The 18,046-nt window shown below is 42.8% G+C and overlaps 1 protein-coding gene across 2 annotated transcripts in view; it reads right to left on the bottom strand.

Moving 5' to 3' along the window:
• Positions 1–2,918: 2,918 nt before the first annotated feature.
• mtcl2 (microtubule crosslinking factor 2) overlaps positions 2,919–18,046 on the bottom strand; it is a 130,352-nt gene continuing 115,224 nt past the window's right edge. For both annotated transcript variants that reach the window (XM_033629063.2, XM_033629064.2), the window contains exons 16-24: positions 13,185–13,340; positions 12,707–12,823; positions 9,029–9,093; positions 7,590–7,719; positions 6,851–7,441; positions 6,447–6,711; positions 6,027–6,245; positions 4,818–5,248; positions 2,919–4,542 (exon numbers count right to left, since the gene is read on the bottom strand). In XM_033629063.2, the coding sequence (XP_033484954.2) occupies positions 4,396–4,542; positions 4,818–5,248; positions 6,027–6,245; positions 6,447–6,711; positions 6,851–7,441; positions 7,590–7,719; positions 9,029–9,093; positions 12,707–12,823; positions 13,185–13,340 (2,121 nt within the window). In that variant the 3' untranslated portion in view covers positions 2,919–4,395. The remainder of the gene's footprint in view (positions 4,543–4,817; positions 5,249–6,026; positions 6,246–6,446; positions 6,712–6,850; positions 7,442–7,589; positions 7,720–9,028; positions 9,094–12,706; positions 12,824–13,184; positions 13,341–18,046) is intronic.

Here is an 18,046-nt window from a genome sequence, read left to right as displayed (position 1 = left end):
AGTTGTGATTATTTTAAGCTCTTGGTTGGAAGAAACATGGACATCTGTAGTCCAGTGTTTACTTGGCTAACCGTACAGATTTTAAACCAACTTTGTTGGTATGTTCATCGTGTTTTTGGGAAAGTGTGCCCTTTAACACCAGATGTGGAGCTTCTGTATTCTTGATGTATCTGAACTGAGGAACTGAAACTTAAATGTGCCAGACCTCCTATATTTCACTCAAAAGCTTTGTTTAAAAATGGCAGCTACATTAGCATACATAGCTAACCATGCTAATGAGAACAGAAACAGTATATTAAGCCACATTATAGCAAATATATGATTGTAAGAAACCTAGCCAACATATGGAGGGGTGGCAAAGTAGTTGATTATGCTGCAGGAGTGGTAAACTGAGAATTGGGTCATTGTTGGAATCCCCTGAAGTTGCTAACCTATGACAGCTGCGAAGAAACAAGCTACAAACTTTACAGAGCCATGTTTATGGCTATAAACTGTGGAAATTCATTGGAGTATTCCTTAAAATTGTCCCATTTTTCCTAGGAAAAAATTAGTTCTAGCGTATTGTAGCAGCATTGCTAAGTTGACCTGTTAGCTTGTTAGCGAGCCATGTCTTAGGGAGCTGTTTGTTAGCATTTCCCCCTTTTCTACTGTTTTTTGTTAAAACACAAAAGGTATCATCATCAAGATAATCGTCTTCAGTGACTACACTAGATGTGGTCTTTAATTTTGTGACTTAACTACGAAGCTTTAAAAGATATCCTGGAATGTAGAGAGGAATGGATGTGTGTTCAACCTTATTAGCTGTGCTTTTTGGGACACTTGGAAGCATTTTAATGGGCTTATATGACTTCATCAGATCGCTTGGCTAAAACTACCTGTTGTATAATTGTGGTCAAAAATCAGACAGTCTATTCCTGTGGCGGCTAGCTTTTGAAGCAGTGACCGGTTTCAGACGTTTGGTTTTCTACCAGCAGTGAGGGCTGGAGTGGAGACAGACAAGCAGCATTTAGACTGTGGGTTTTCCTCACTGTGTTATTTAAATACATGCACTGTTACCGTAATGCCCTGTTTTAAACTGCTGAGTCATTAAATGGTGTGCAGAGATGGAGAAATGCTCGACTGCAGCTCATACACAAACAGTGGGAGAGACAGATTCAAATAGATGGCGAGCCCGCAGCAGACTTTACACTAAGTAGCACCATGATAACTAAATAGAAAGAATAGAAACAGGCTAATATTTCAGCAAAAACATCCATATAAAATAAACAAAAACAAAAATAATTTACTTTCCAGAGATAAAATAACCCTTGGTATAAAAAAAGTTAATACACTATATCCTACTTTACCTGTAAACCATCTTGTCCTCGCTCCATTGTGGTACAGTACTTTATTGTAGCTTTAGTACAGCCTGATCTCAATTATGTGCATAAAAACAATCTTACCCATTTAAAAAAAAGGCCTGCTAGGTTTGAGTTTTATATATGGAGTCCAGTTTTGGTGTGAGCTGACGAATAGGTAATCTGACAGGCACTTTGAATATCTGTTGATTGATTAGAAAGAGAGCGACATGGCAAACAAAGGGATAAGAGAAAGCAATGGAATGACATCCCTTTCAAATATGATTGTTTTCAATTCACCAATAAGACCATTTATGTCATTTTCCATGTAACATATTTTACAGCCTTTTACTTCTTTCCCCAGATATTTCTCTTAAGTGTGCAGACATCCTACTTTAAGACATTTTATATCGTTGGATCTGACTGCCGTGTAGGTAGAGAAGGATATACATTTAAATTTGAAATTTATCAAATTAAATAAATAAAAAAAAAAAATCCTGAATATATTTCTTAAAAAGTAAAAACTGTCAGTGCTCTTTACTACTCTGGCTGCAGATGGACAGTCACAGCTCTTAGCTTGTTGTTTACCAAGATCACGTTATAATGCTACATCTTCAAAATGCCTATAGATTTCGTACAGTAGCTACGCCGTCGCTGTTGCACTACAACACAAGGAGAGTTGTGCGTGAGAAATGAGCAGAGAGAAAAGAGGAAGTATTTTTAAACTATCCCCTTCGCTAGACCTAGAAATGATAGGTATATTGGAACGCTGAGAATTGAATGAGTAAACGCACATACGAACACATACACATCTTGGAAAGACTCTCTAATAAAAGGAATGCATCATGATTAAATTCTCCTTGGACATGATTTAGAGTTAGAGGGTGTTTCTGGATGATGGTAGATTTCAAGATTGGACACGCATCATATCCCATGGAGCACAGAGAGTAGGGATGCACCGATAAAACTGATGGCTATCAGGTCAATAATGTAATTGTGTCTTATGCTGCATTCACATGGAATCAGGCAGGTGGTAGAAGGCAAATGGACAACACCCTCTGGCATGGGAAAACACAGTCAGATGAATGACAAGACGGTAAAAAAAAAAACTTATGTTAAAATGGCGATGTGGAATTGTTTACACCAAGTGTAATAAAATACACTGAATAAGATTATTTCATGTTTGTTATTTGATGTATTTTTTCTAGTAATTGCCCAGATTGCCCATGTTTTCTCCTTGTGTGAAGGAAGTACCTACATCCAGGTGTAAATTTCACACAGAGGACAAACAGTATTCTCTGACAGTCACACCTAATTTTACCATCCTGCTCAGGTTGACTAAAATGATATCCAGTTTGCCATCTGATTACACGTGAACGCAGCATTAGGCTAATTATGTAAATCAGATTCCAAAAGTCTTTGACTTAATTTTCCGTACTTTTTCCTCATGTCTTGGTTTGGGCTTCTGTAGCGTGACCCCAAACTAGTTGTTTGAGGCACTCTTTAAAACTGGTAAAGTAAGTTGAAACAGGTGATATCAGTGCATCTCTATCCAACACCCACTTAACTCTGCAGATGGGCTTTTAGGTAACGTTGCAGTCAATCAGAAACCAATCAGTGTAACCAGCTGCAGTGTTCCAGGACAGTGTGCTGCAGAACTGCACACCACATGTCTTCATCAAAGGGTTCAGGATGAATCTTGACATCAGTGAAGGAATATCTCCAAAATATGAAACGAACAGGCACTTTCTGCCTGCGGTAACAGGTTGAAACCAAAACAGTATTTTTCCAAATCAGACTTTAGAGGGTAACAAGTAGTAGTTTTTCTTACATCTACAAGGTCTGAGTCATGGCTACAATGCCACAAAATGTCCCTGTTTTTTGTGGCCAAAGTCCTCCTGGGAACACAGTGGACAGGAGCTTCTTTGTTGTTTAGGTTTGCTACTAAGCAACAATGGTAGGAGGTCCACTCAAATCAGTTTAATGGTCTCCGTTCTAGAGCTGACAAGTCCAAACATCCATCAATGGAGTCCAAATCTGGTCATGCTGGAATTTGTGGTCCGAGAGTCCTTGAGTTCTTCCTTTTGGGATCTACTGTAATAGGAGAAACATTGAATAGAAGTCTGCAGTTGAAGCAGATGTGTCATCAGGATATGGCCGATTTAAGATCCGTATTGGAGACACCCACTGGAATGTTATTGTGCTAATAAATCAAAAAGGCATAATTGCATTTCCCAGCACAGCATGTGTGTTTATGACAAGGATCGGAGGGGAATCATCTGAGGTGTCATCCAGATACTCCTCGAATGATGGTTTAGTGTTGCTACCAGAACGTGGAAGATCTTTCCAGCTGCGACAGACGTCTCCTCTCCAGTTTTATACTGTAGCAGTAACGTGTACTTTCAATGCATCTTCAAACTGAGACGACGTTCTTGCTTTCTCCTTGCTTATTTGTAAATCCAACATTGCTGCTGGTCCAACAGCATGGGGGTAATATGACGTCATTGGGGTGGATTCTCAGCCCAAAACTGACCATTTGTAGTACCTGTTATTGTGTAAATTGAGGAGGGAGGAAGGTTTTAGTAGATCCAGTCCTGACATCACAGTTTTACTTGTTAGACTCTCCTCAGTTCGTTGAGTTGTTCTTGTTTAGTTAAGTATGTCAGATTATGTGTGCGTTTATGTTTCATGACCTGCTGGTAGTTTTTATGTTGGTTGGATCTGTTGGGGTTGGGGTTTCATCCCTCCCTGTCCTTGGCATCAGAATGGTACAGTCCAAGACAAGCTGAATATTGCCCCGGTTCTGTGTATGTGTGCGTGTGTTTTTATGAATGTGTGCGTGTGGCAGTGGGTCTGTGGGGCAGTCTGTGCAGTGTGCTAGCGGTGTGTGTTATATTTGGCAGTGCACCTGTGTGGCAGGCTGTAGGTGTGTGTGTACATTTGCTGATGCGAGGGATGTGAGAAAGTGGGTTATCATGGCAGTGGCGTACAGTGTTTGTGAAGAATCAGTATTGCTTGTGTGTGTTGCGTGTCTCTGAACATGGCAGTAGATGTGTCATCACTCGTTGCAGGTGTCCCCCTTCTCTTCGGTTGCTGCCGGAGGCTCTTGTGGGCGGTGCTTGCACTGGCTGAGCGAATGGCGGGTTGCTGCTCTTGATGGTCGCGAGACGCAGGAAGACTGGGCAGCACAGTCACAAGGTGCATCCTGGGAAATGGAAAGATATGTTATTTACCCACGAAAGCAGGTTTGAATGTTTTTTTATCATATTATACATGAATATATTTATTTTGATTGATTTTTAAAAACTAAGAATAAAAGACAGCACTAGTGCAAGATTTAGCTACAATAAAGTATTACATATCGTATCGTATCGTATCGTATCATAAATGTCATTTAATGCTAATAGGCTTAAACAAGCATAACCACTGGTATGGTCCTTATTTAAGTTTAAAATAAAAGCGTATTTGAAGTGACCGCACCTCTGTCCCAGATCCTGCAGTCGCCGCGTTGCTCACCGCTTCTTTCCCTCCTCCCATGATACTGACCATCTCCTCCCCGGCTGTCTGTCTCATAAACCTCTTGTTGACGATCCTGGTCACATTGTCATTGCTTGCAGCCAGAGCTCCGAGTCCTCCAATCCCGGCGGACACACACTCTGGCTTGGGCTCATCCACGCCGGCAAAACTCCCCAAGACACCCAGACCTCCGATGCTGCCATTGGTGTCTCTTTGTGCTCTCTCCCCAGACAGGGTGACTCCTCCCTGGGCACGGCTGCTGCAGACATTCCTGATGAACTCCTGGACCAAGCCTCCGTACCGCTGAGAGCCAGGGTCAGATCCGCAGACTGCTGCACCTGAGGGTTTCCCTGCTGCAGGGGGCTGACGTGCTGGACTGGCACCCTGGCTGGCTCCTAATCACAAACAAGGATCCAAGACAGGTATTATAATTATCTCCATAAATTGTAGTTTAGAGAATTAATTGAGTCCTGCAGGCATGCTTACACTGTGTGGTCAATGACATTCAACATGAATGGAGGCTTTGGGTGACAAAACAAGATCAGGAATTTTCACTTGTAGTACAAGTTTGTATTCTCCCTCTGCCCTCTAGTAGCAATTTAATTCACCAAGTATTCTAGATAAAACCCTGATCACATGCAACATGGCAGTTATATTGTGTTATCATACTGGTATTACTCAGCTGTTTCTTGACCCCTCTAAGGGTAAATATGCCTCTTTTCCCTATGACAGTATACCTTGAAACCAGTATATTGCTGCATCCCTATTCCTAGAATTCATGTGGATGCCACCTGGCACCCTTCACCCACCCAAACACTGTTGCAGACCAAATACAACCCCTAATGGCAACAACACTCTCCAATGGCAGCGGCCCTCCAAGCAGGACAATGTGCCATACCACACCACAAAAACTGGTCAGGAATGGCCAGAGGAATGTGACGGAGAGCTCAGGGAATCAACTTGGCCTCCAAATTCCCCATATCCCAATCTGATCAAGCATGCGTGAGATTTGTTGGTACCCCACTTCAAAGCCCAAAAGATGCAAAGGATCTGCTGCCAACGCCCTGGTTCAAAACACCACAGGACATGTTATTTTTTACACCTGTGCTTTTCCTACTCTGACATGTCAAAATGTCCTCCATGAAAAAGGTTCATTTCCATACAGTGTCTTACCTCCGTCACCCCTCCAGAGCGACTCTGTGCTTCCAGAGTGTTCCACTACGCTGAAGAGGCTGGAGAGGCCGTCAGTGAGGCCGCTCAGGACAGGGCTGTCCCTGGTGGTGGTGGAGCGAGCCCAGGCCGAGCCTCCTCCTCCACTGATGGATCTTTGCTGGAGGCTCCACAGGCTCCGGTCCCTGGAGGAGGAACTCCCATCTAGTCTGGAGGTGGAGCCTAAAAACACAACAGTTTTTTGTCTCGTCCTCCCAAACAAAATTGTCTACATTAAAGATCTATGAAGCACGTCAACGGAGCTGTGTTAACAATTACTGCAAATCATCATGAATTGGCTTCAAAACATTCTTGTGATTGAAAGCGCTCTGACTCCAAATTAAGTAAAAGTTAAAACAAATGCTCAGTGAACAAAATAATTACCAGAAGACACTCTGCGTTGTAGTTTTGGTGATCCATACTTGGGTGAACAGCATGGCCTCTCTATGCGGCTGTGAACTTTATCCAGGGATGTTGAAATCTGACGAGTTCGGGCTGATGCGAGCGAGGAGGTGGTTGCTGAGGGGCGAGGAGACCAGGCTTTGGAATGTAACCCCGTCCCCCTGCTGCTGGGAAGGTGGTCAGTTTGAAGCCCGATGCTGACGTACTGCGCAACAGTCTGTGTGGACCTGGTGGACATGCCCACAGCCTGGGTGGAGACATGGAAATAATGGAGAATGTTTAGTGTGCTGAGAGAATAAAATACAAGACATCAAGTGCTGTTTCCTCTTTCGTGCATGAAAGTCAACATGAAGGCCAAAAGTTGGCCATTATTAGAAATAAAGTACCTGACTCCCAGGCTCCTTGGTGGATTTCCTCTCCAGAGAGGAAGAGCGTATGGCCTGTCGGACACAGTTGGTCATCTCCTTCATGTCATCACTTAAATTGGCTGACATCTCTCCGATCTCCAGGCCATGGAAAGTTGACGAGGCCGTCATCCCATCAACTGAGCCACCAACGCCGTTGCTGGCAACACTGGGCATCGAACCGGCGATACAGCTGCTTCTGCTCTCCAGCAGCTCCCTGTGCTGCTTGGACAGCGAGCTCAGCCACTGCTCGTATGAGGATGAAAAGGAGGATGAAGGTTGTTGCTGCTGAACCTCAAGGGTTTCCGCCGCAGCCACGCCCACATTTGAGCCGCTCAGTCCCAGCGAGGAGCTCCCGTTCTGGGCCTGCTGTGGCACTTTGTCCTCCTGGCTCCGTCTTTGTTGTTCCATGCGTCGCACAGCAGGAGGGCTGTAGTAGATCCGGATGCCGGTGCGGTCTGGAGCAGTGTAGCTCCTCTGGACAGACTCCAGATCCAGCTCTGATGCCACTAAGCTACTGCAGGAGCCGCTGGGGCCATCCCAGGTTTTACAGGTGTCTCCAACCTCTGGAGTCTGAGATGAGATGACAGAGAGGGGACAAAAGAAACGAAGTGATTATGAGTTTACATTTTTGCTAAGATTTTAAAAATAACTAACTAAAGAAATCACAATTACCTAAATGTTTTAAACCAGCAAATGTATAAAGTCACAGCTTATTCACCTCATTGGTCAGATAGGTCCAATTCTTCCTGGTGAGGTCACCCAGCTGTGGGGCTGCAAAGTGTATCCTCTCCTCTTGATTGGCTGCTCCATTGACCTCTGGAACGTCCAGCTCTGATGTGGATTTGGTTCTTTTCATCAAAAGAGGAGGACAGAGATGATGGGAAAAGAGAGGCAAAGTCATGCTCTGATTTCAAGATGACAAATTAACACAAAGTTATGAAGCCATTTTGGACATTTTGCAAATAAAGAGCATTAATAAAACATTAAAGGAGCAATAAGTGAAATTCATCATTTCTAGACTGAAGGAATTAAAAAATTGCTATGTGAAGAACTAGAGGTGTAATTTCATCTGGAGTATAGCATGTATATAACAGTATAGTATGAGCAATGGCAGCGCATATTTTCCAAATGAAATGGCAGAGAGCGGAACGAAACTGGGGCTAACCGGTGCTTCCTCCTCAGACTCCACTTCACTCAGCTGCCCCACAGATCCGCTGCCTCTCCCACTTTAACCTCAATAACAATCCGGAGCTAGCTGGGAGCGGCTGGCGAGGCGTTAGCCGCAGCATGACCCGAGGGAAGCACAACCAGTTAGCCTCCGCTAGCTTCCCAACTAGCCCCGGCTCTCTGTTTGGATCTAACCGGAGCACCGAGCTCTGGTTTGTAATTCAGCTTAATGTGGGAAGAAGCAGTGGGTTTATCGGGCAGCTGAGTGAAGCTGGGTGAAGTGGAGGCTGCGGAGGAAACACCGGGATGGGAGCTTGAGTTATTAGCGGCTTGGTCCCAGCAATGGGTCAGGCGTTATGGTTGTGTTAAGTGCGTAAGTTAGCCCGGCAGCCCAGCTAACATTTTCAATTAGCATTGTAAAATGTAGCCTCCCCGCGAGGCTACATTTTTGTAATATATTTGCTGAGATGGAGGCGAGGCTCAGTGACTAGAAGAGCTGATAGAAGCGCTCCATAGCTGTAAGTTACTTCAGTAGCTGGTGGCAGCCGACTCGGCTAGTACTAACACCGGGAGCTAACGTTAACGCTAACATTCCTCCTCTTCTCCGTGAGTGAGAGCGATGTTTTAGCCTAGCGGGCAGCTGGCTCATGGGCTGCCCACTAGGCTAAAACATCGCTTCAGGTTAAAGTGGGAAGAAGCAGTGGGTTTAACATTATCGGGCAGCTGAGTGAAGCTGGGTGAAGTGGAGGCTGCGGAGGAAACACCGGGATGGGTTAATGTCTGGAGCTTGAGCAGCCCGCGAACCAAGCGGGCAGCCTGGTGAAGAGCAGAGGTAGAGGGAGGTGTGGCTCCTGACACACTTTGTTTTGGTCTACAGGCAGTGCACAACAGCAAACCTAGCGGTGAAACGATTTCGCTTTTTGCCCCTTTAAATGTTCATTTATTTCAGAACATTTCCAATTTCCTGTAAGGCAATGGTTTCATTGTTACCTTGGTGATCCTGTTCCATTAGTGATGACTGTGTCTGCAAAAGACTCGCTGCCAAATGACTTTGACTGTAAGGATAGAAAAAAAAACACCTCAGTGAAAAGGAAACCACAGAAGTACCTTTTTTTTTTTTTTTTTTTTTTTTTTACAGCTAATTTGCACTTTAAAGACCTGCACCGTCTGCGCAAATTGTTTCTATAGCATTTTGCATTTCTACACTTGGAAGAAATACTCTGGAAGACATCCACTGTAGACACATTCCTTTCATTGCCATCCATTTCCTCTAGAGCTGTTTTGGCAGGAGGAAGTAGAGACTGACTAGTACAATCTATCTGTGGCAGACAGCATGCAAACACACATGCCCGTATACACACATGGATGGTGATGCTGAGTCAGTGCGTTTCACACTTGAAAGGTGATCTCACACTCTGAAACCATTTTCCCTCAGAGGAAAGAGACAGAGTGGGAGAGGGGAATGGGGACATCTGCAGATAATGTGCTTAGTTGTGCAGATACACTGATGGACTTTCACCTGCATCTTGTCAAACTGCAGAGCAGGCTCCCTGGGTGTGCACGGCATAATGACAGAGAGCTAAATGTACTCTAGTTCAGTGATTTCCAAACAGGTGTACTTTTACCCAAGGCGGTACTTCTGCAGTTGCCTCGGGGGGTGTGGAAAGATTAGAGTAGCTCAACTAATTGAAAAAAGGGAAATAATAATTTTAAAAAAAATCAATCTAAAATTTACATGCAATTTTTAAAAGAATTCACATAAATAGAATTTATTTATAAGTAAAGATCAGACATGTAACGCTGAATAGCTTCAACTCAGACCCAACTGACACAAAATTCCAGCTACTTTTACACTAACTGGCCTGAAGGGGGCACTGCAGTCAAATATCAGAATTCTCTGACAGGCCCAACAATATGAGTAGAGTAGATAAGAGATAAGATTTGTGGGTGACAGAGCATGACCCAGACACACTCAGAGGGACTGAGACAGAGTGAATTAAAGTATGACAAGCTTCAGTCTCCTGCCAAGTTTCCAAAGCAGGACACGACCACGGCCACTTAATGGAAGGAGTGAGACGGGACCATACTCAACTGACAGGAGGAAGGAAAAGGAGGGGAATGGATGTGAAAGGGAAAGAAAGGACACCCTTGGACTGAAAACCTCAAAGGAAGCAGGCACAGTAGGCAGAGGGGGAAAATGAGTACTGACCTACTAACTGTGTATCTGGATCTTGACTCTGTATATATTTATGGAAAAACTAATGACCACTTTGAAACACTGATGCAATCCCTCCCAGACATGTTGCAGGAGCTTGGCAGTGACTGCGCTGGTGTATAATCAACAGACTGGACTGACCATGTTTTCCTGGTGACCTCAACTTAACATTAAACTGCAGCTACAGCACAGTAAAGCAATAATACCAGAGACAGCGTTCCTTACTCACAATATGGCATTAACAGCTGTGTGGTTTCTGTCAACATCAGCAGAGTCTCCTGAGAGGAAAATACCACTCTACAGACAGCAGTAACACGCATTGTTGCTCTGTTTCGTCATTTCTAGCGTGGGTACAGTGAAGTTTTGATGGCATAGAAACTTTCAGCAGAATAAAACATGTCAGACTTGGTGTCAGTCTCTCAGAATCAAAGAGTGAGAGCTCTTTGTAAAACCATGTCCAACTATCTTCCAGTATGTAAAAAGGTTTTTAGAAAGAGAAGTGATGCTTTTTTTGAACTGGAAGAAGTCACTGTCTTGCTCCGAGGCGGTGTTAAGACCAAAAATAGCACTGCATTAAAAACACACCAGCAGAGGTGTGTGTGTTGCAACATGTGCTGGTGAGAGGATGAAATACGTCTAGTCTGAGATAAGACCAAGGGGTCTGAAGGCCAACACAGTGCACAGTAGTTTATTATTCTAGGAGAGAGGATTTTACAACTCTGGTTAGTGCTCTATCATTTTGTCCTCTGTCTCAATGTTGTATCTGTCTATATGTGATATGTGAGACCTGCACTGGAGGTTGTTAAAAATCATATTAATTTCTCCTGTTCTATTTTCTTAATGCCATTTATGCTTCTTAGAGTGTAAGAGGATAAAACTAGGATATCTATGCAGTAGAAAGACCAGAGAAAATAGAAAAAAAGGGCGCTTCTGCTTATGAGGGAGAAAGCCTACCAACTACCAGAATACACTGCACCACACCAGACCAATAAATACTCCCACTGGCGGGTGACATAATTGTGAACACGTCCATTTGAAACAATGACGGCTGGTTGGCAAGAAACAATCTTGTATTACAGCTGAACGGTAAGCTAAAACACGTGTCTGAAAATGTGAGGAAAGAAACAGGCAACTCAGTTACAGAAACATTTGATCAGTGCTGCCTACGTGTATCGTTAGATCTGTTTCTTCGGCCTCCATTTTCCTTGAGCCCGAAACAGTATAGTGCCCATTTCCTGTCCACAAACTCACTATTACAGTTAAACACAGCACTAAAATATGTTTCTAAAAACGTTGTAGGTGAGAAATAGACAATATAGTAACATAATCTTGATATACATTCGATCAGCATTGTCTAGTTTTACCGTTTGATTGGATTTTGGTCTGAATTTTTGAGAGCGTGCACATATTTCTCAGTGGCCACTCGCAATATTGCACCAAAAAAATTCCCCGTGGCCCAAAAAGCACTTTCCCCATATGCCACCATTGTAAAAGAGATGTTCCTTAAGTTGTTGAGAGGACACCTCGAACTGCAAACAAGGTCAATACCTAATCATTTCATTCTAATTTTTTGAATTCATGGAGGTTTTATATTTGTGAAACCTGCAGTACAGCCTGGAGCTACAGCAACAGCACGAGAGCCAGTGAAATTCTGCAAGATGATGTAAATTCTGTCATCGAGTGTTTAGCTGGGGGGCATGGAGGGCTATCTAGGCACTGATTAGATGGAGGGAAGTTTACCACAGTTCATTTACACATACTACCCAGATTGTTTTGATACAGTGCTGGTTGAAAATGTACAATTGCCCTTTTTAAATAAATCAAACAATGAAGCTTCAAAATACAAAAATAGTATTACAAATGATAACATATTGCATGACTTTCTTTAGAAACTGGAAGTTGTGCATATAATGGCAGGAAGCCTGGACATCACCTTGACTTGAAGTGAATAAAAATGAGACCAAAAAGAAAAGCGATACTAGTTAATTTGGCCAAACTGCAAAATTGTTGCAAATATTATGGCATAAATTGGGACGCAGCACACATTTAAATGAGCTTAGCTAGATGATGCTGTTTTTCATTGCTGGAAGAAGGAGGGTAGGGTTAAACATTTATTCAGTGTTCTCAATGAAATGAAGAGGCTGTTTTTTGTGTGATGCTAATTTCAGTCTGAACACAGCCTTATCGTGATAGCTTTTGTTAAAATGTAATTAAATTTCAGAGAAATCTGTGAACACATCAAATGATATTGGACGTACTGGGACAAGTGTAGCAGGAAACACATCTGATCCAATGACTCGGTATCAGATGTCCTCCTTATCTCAGACGCGCACCCTCCTCCCAGATTCCATCATCCCAAGATACACCTGCTCCTTATCTCTTCATCTTTTACATTTCTCTCTCTCCTACAAACACTCACGCGTGTGCGCACACACACACACTGCCTATCATACCTTCCCCTGTTGTGCAGTGGCCTCTCCCAGCCTCTGCTCCCACTGAGCTCTCTCCTGGCCGAACCTCTCCAGCAGCTCCAGCTTCTCTCTGCCCCAGTTCCTCTCTCCGATCTGAAGCTGATTGGTCAGCAGGTGGGTCACGGCGGAGAGACAAGAAGAAGAGGCAAACGTCAGATCGATGTGCAGTGCACAGCACCAGAAATATGACAGCTGAATCGAAACACTGCAATGATGTCAGGAAAAACAACTCTCGATCTGACAAACACATTGAATAACAGACTCTTCAGTTCAGACAGATTTCTAAGGCACACAGAGTGATTTATCTCATTGTGTTGAAAATCTCCATCTAAATATTTAAACCACTTTGAGCCCATCTGTTTCTACAGTTTGCAGATAACACAGTTTTCTTTGTCCGAGTAAATAAAGTCACAGCCTGTTACCTTCCAAACCAGCTCGGTCCATTCACACACACATTTACCTGTTTAGTTAGGTCCATCACAGCTGCGTAGGACTCAGCCAGGAGGTGCTGATGTTCCTCACGCTCCCTCTTTAGCGCCACCTTCAGGTCAGGAGGATCCAATGCATCAGAGGCAGACAGAGCTGCTGTTGCTGCTTTGCCTGCTTTGGTCTCAAGCTGAAAAGAGAAAGGCAGAGAGATCATGGTAAATATCAAAATAAGTATGAGGGGTCTGTGAGTGGAGATCTTTCTTTTGTTGGCAAATTGAAAACTTATTAACTGTATGTTTGGTAAACATAAATCATGACTGTTAGAGAGGTTCGGTTTGAGTAAAGAAAGCAATATTGCAATGCAAAAACAGAGTTAGATAATAGAATACATACAAACAACAATGTCCTGTTTTGGATAACAAAGTTAAATTTGAATTTGAAAATGCACAATTTTATCAAAGTAAAAGAGCTCCTTATGTAGCAGGCCCTTTTTGAGTGTTAAAATAATGAAGTGTGAACGTATAAGGAGCATCGTCATATGATGGTTTTACAAGATGCAAAATCTGCAAACCAAATATATCGCTATAGATTTATCTGAATAGCGCTTTTCATAAGATAGTTACAAAATGCTTGAATAAAGGGCAGTAATACAGATATACGGTAAAAATTAAAACCAGATAAATGACAAAATATTAAAATGTTAAGTCAGTTAACCCTTTTATAAAGACATGACATCATAGTAGTGGAATAAAAAGTCCAATATCTTCCTCTTGAGTATTAAGTATAATGTAGAACAACATGGAAATACTCTAAGTTCAAACTTTTGCTTCATCACTGCCCTTGAGCAAAAGTTACTTTCCACATCAAACAGTTTTCAAGTTCCAGTTGAAACAATTTAGCTCACACACACACACACACACACACACACACAAATAATTACTAGTTATGATGACTACAACTATGACTTATTTGACCACGCAGAGATTTGTAATGGGAATTCCCAGCTGGTCCTCATGTTTCATCCTCACAGGTTTTTAAATGACCTCATCAATTTCCAAAATAACACCCGGAGAGGAGGCAGAGTCTCCACACAGATGAAAATCTTATGAGGGCTTACTGCTGCTCATTGAATGATGGTCACGTTCTGTCAGGGCATGATAAGGTATGGACAGAGAGCGGAAAGCTCCGTACTCAAGAGACCTGTCTCTTTTTGTTATTTTCTGCTGCGATGTTTCCCTCTTCTGTGCATCTAACCCTTTCTTAACCCTATCTTCATCCTTCTCACCCCCTCTCCCTCTCTCTTCTTCTTTCTCACCTTCTATTTCTTGCTCTCTTCCCCATTTTTTCGCTCTCCATGAATGTGGCCTGCTGTCACAGAGCCTGTAGGTGGGATCTCTTGAAATTTTTATGAGCAGCTCTGCTTTCCCTTTTCCTCTGTCTGAGCCTCATAGTTCACACAGCCGACACGACTGGGCCCATCATTTTGACAAACACACACACAGACACACACACACATACACACCCCAGACCCATCAATCCTCTCTCAGTCTGGCTCTGTGGCACTGGCATCCGTATATGGTGCTAATGGAAGTATCTGGCAGCCAATCACAGCATAACACACGCACACTTAGCCCAGCTCCCGTCTCCTATGGCAACAGAGCGTTGCTCGTTAATGATGAACGTGGCCTAACGAGCCCCAATTCTTAACGAGGTTTATTGCTGAGGCGTTAAGAGGGAGGCGATTTTACTGGATGACTAGCATTTATTGGTGGATGAGACGCCTGGTTCACGACTCGCCACTCACCATTTAGCAAGTTCAATTACCTCTATTTATTCAACTAAAACCATGGTAGATTTATTAATCACATTTTACTAGAAACACCCTAAGAGGAGACTTTAGGGCCTGGTTAGTGAAAAAGCATTAAAAAAATAACCCTTAAAGTATTGATCAAATGTTTGCCTTCGCATTTGTCACATTCATCATGTGGATTTTCCTCAAGTGTCTATTCAAAAGCAATTTTTCATAGACATGTAAAGAGACATAGAGAGTATTTGTAGGAAAACAAAGCCGAGAGATACTAACAACCCTGTGGCAACAAACACCAATTAAACCCACAGGGCTCTTTAAGTGGTGAGTGGGAGGTCAAGAGGAGTGAGTTAATTTCACTATCATTATCACTGTTATTATTATTATTACACCCATTAGAGAGTGTATGAAAATTACCACGCCTACATGTTCCGCTACATGTTCTAGCTGCTGTGATCTTCCTGTAGCATATTTTTTATTCAATACTAAATCAGGAATAATGCCTGAAGAGCAGAAGTAAGGACTCGAGTCAGGTGACTTGGACTGGAGTTACACTCAAGTCACAAAATTGCTGACAAAACTTGACAAAGTCCAAAAAGACTTGCAAGTTGATTTGGACTCTTACACCAATGACTCATGACTTTGACTTGAGCCTTTTGACCTGAAAATACTCAAAACCTTTCCCCAAGCCCAAAGAATGCAAAATATGTCATTTAAAAAGTATACCAGCAATCAATTAATTTCCCTTCATTTTTCCTAAATCAACTACCATTGACACTATTAATTCCCAGCAGGTCAACACTTAATTCCCCAGATCTACTTTGTTTGAACCAATCTGACAGCATCCAGAACAGAAATGCAACAACTTCCAACAAACTTGCTTTAACAAATAAGTTAATTTTTTAAGATATTTTTTTGGGCGGCTTTTTTTGTCTTTATTGAATAGGACAGATTTAGTGTGGTGGCGGAGAAGTTGGGTTGGAATCAGACCTGTGGCCACTGTGACAAGGATGCAGCCTTTGGTACATGGGGTGCCTTCTCTACCAGATGAGCTAGTGGACACCCAAAATAAGTACATATTTTACTTGGGATATTTTGTAAATTCAATATATTATTGGCATTACATTTGGTGAATATAATAGAATAGAATAGAAGAAAACAAGACAACCAGCTGAACATGACAAATACACAGCTAGATATTAGTTATGACAGCAAATGATAACATTAAATATCAAAATTTTAAAAGATTATTGTTTGTTTAGTGTTCTGTTGTTTAGTGTTTTGTTTGTTTAGTACATTTTGACTTGTTTAGGACTTGAAACTCAAAGTTAAAGACTTGGGATATGCCTTGGGACTTAAAGCCACAGTGTGTAGGAATTTCTCCCATCTAACGTTGAAATCATATATTGTATTCAAACAGATGGCGCACTCTAGCGCCTCACTGTTTCAAACACGTATTGCAACAACTGTAGCCGCTGTGTACCAAAAAGCTATGATAACACTGATGAAACCATGTCATCCGATACTTCATGGAGTATTCATTCAGGCTCCTACACAGACACACGTGACGCGAGTTGACAAACCCCCTCCTCACCATGCTGGCTGTGTTTACAATGTAGGACTGTTGGGGCGGATGTAAATTGAAACAAACCAATCACGTCTTGTCCTTTGACAACTGACAAGTGGCTCAACCTCACACACCTCATCCCTCTCCTCGCATTACTGCGCCGCTAACAGCTGTTAGTGGCCAGCGGCACTACTGCTGCATAACAAAGTCCCACTCTTTGAGCATAATGCAGGATCATGTATTATGCAGCATCACGGGAGACGGAATCCTCGTTGCCAAGAAAGTGCAAAAGGGAATCAAAAAGGCAGCGTGACCAGCGAATTAAAAAAACAAGCATTGGGGTTGCCTTTCCCAGGTGGAGAGAGCTGCTGAAGGAGAAAGGTAATACAATCACAGGCCAGCGCTAACAGCGGCTAACAGCAGCTAACAGCAGCTAACAGCGGCTAACAGCGGCTAACAGCTAACAGCGGCGCAGTGATGGGAGGAGAGGGATGAGGCTGTTAGCGACTGGCCGCTAACAGCGGCTAACAGCTAACAGCGGCGCAGTGATGCGAGGAGAGGGATGAGGCTGTTAGCGACTGGCCGCTAACAGCGGCTAACAGCCAACAGTGGCGCTGGCCTGTGATTGCATTACCATTCTCCCTCAGCAGCTCTCTCTACCTGGGAAAGGCTACCCCGATGTGGGCCTTCGTTTTTTTAATTCGCCGGTCACGCTGCCTTTTCTATTCCCTTTTGCGCTTTCTTGGCGACAAGGATTCCGTCTCCCATGATGCTGCATATGCATGATCCTGCATTATGCTCAAAGAGTGGGACTTTGTTTCAAATTTGCCAGGGTAGTAGCGAAGCGCCTCTTGCTCCTCTCCTTCAGCTCCTCAGTCACGCAGTGCTGGCCTGGCTCTCAACGAAAACGCCGAAGGCGGTGCTGTATGTCCCTTGCTGGCGGGTGTATTCTCAAGATGGCGAAACGTAATGGAACCCCACAGACGACTTACCCGCACAATGTACAAACAAATCCAAAATTCTCCTTTTACGAGAATAAGTCAGATTATTGGTGGAGGTAGTAGTACACCAGTGATGACATATTTATGAATGCAGACATCAATTTTTGCCAATAAACAACTGAAAATGTTACACAATGTCCCTTTAAGTGCAAAGATTTTTTGTGACTTGGTCCCACCTTTGCTGAAATGTGATTTGCTGTTTGTCTGCTTGAGAAGTGTCGACCCTTAGCCGCCATAATAACAACTATATAAATAACATTGAATCAGATCATTTTAAAAAGAGAAACTATGAATTATGATGACAAAAATAGTCAGATATGTGGAATTAACCATACATGTGCAGGTGCTAAAACAACCTAAAGAGTGCTACACACATCACTTTTAAGAGGATTCACTTGTTTTGTGACAGAGATTTGTTACTAACTTTAACATTAAAGTAATTTTTGTTCATAATTAACTAAATCAATGGTTTTAATAACAAGATATGGAAAAAGGAGGAGTGGAGATGAACACTTTAT

This window comes from Epinephelus lanceolatus, chromosome 8, assembly GCF_041903045.1.
Source record: "Epinephelus lanceolatus isolate andai-2023 chromosome 8, ASM4190304v1, whole genome shotgun sequence".
Taxonomy (NCBI): domain Eukaryota; kingdom Metazoa; phylum Chordata; class Actinopteri; order Perciformes; family Serranidae; genus Epinephelus; species Epinephelus lanceolatus.
This window is presented reverse-complemented; position numbering and strand designations above follow the sequence as displayed.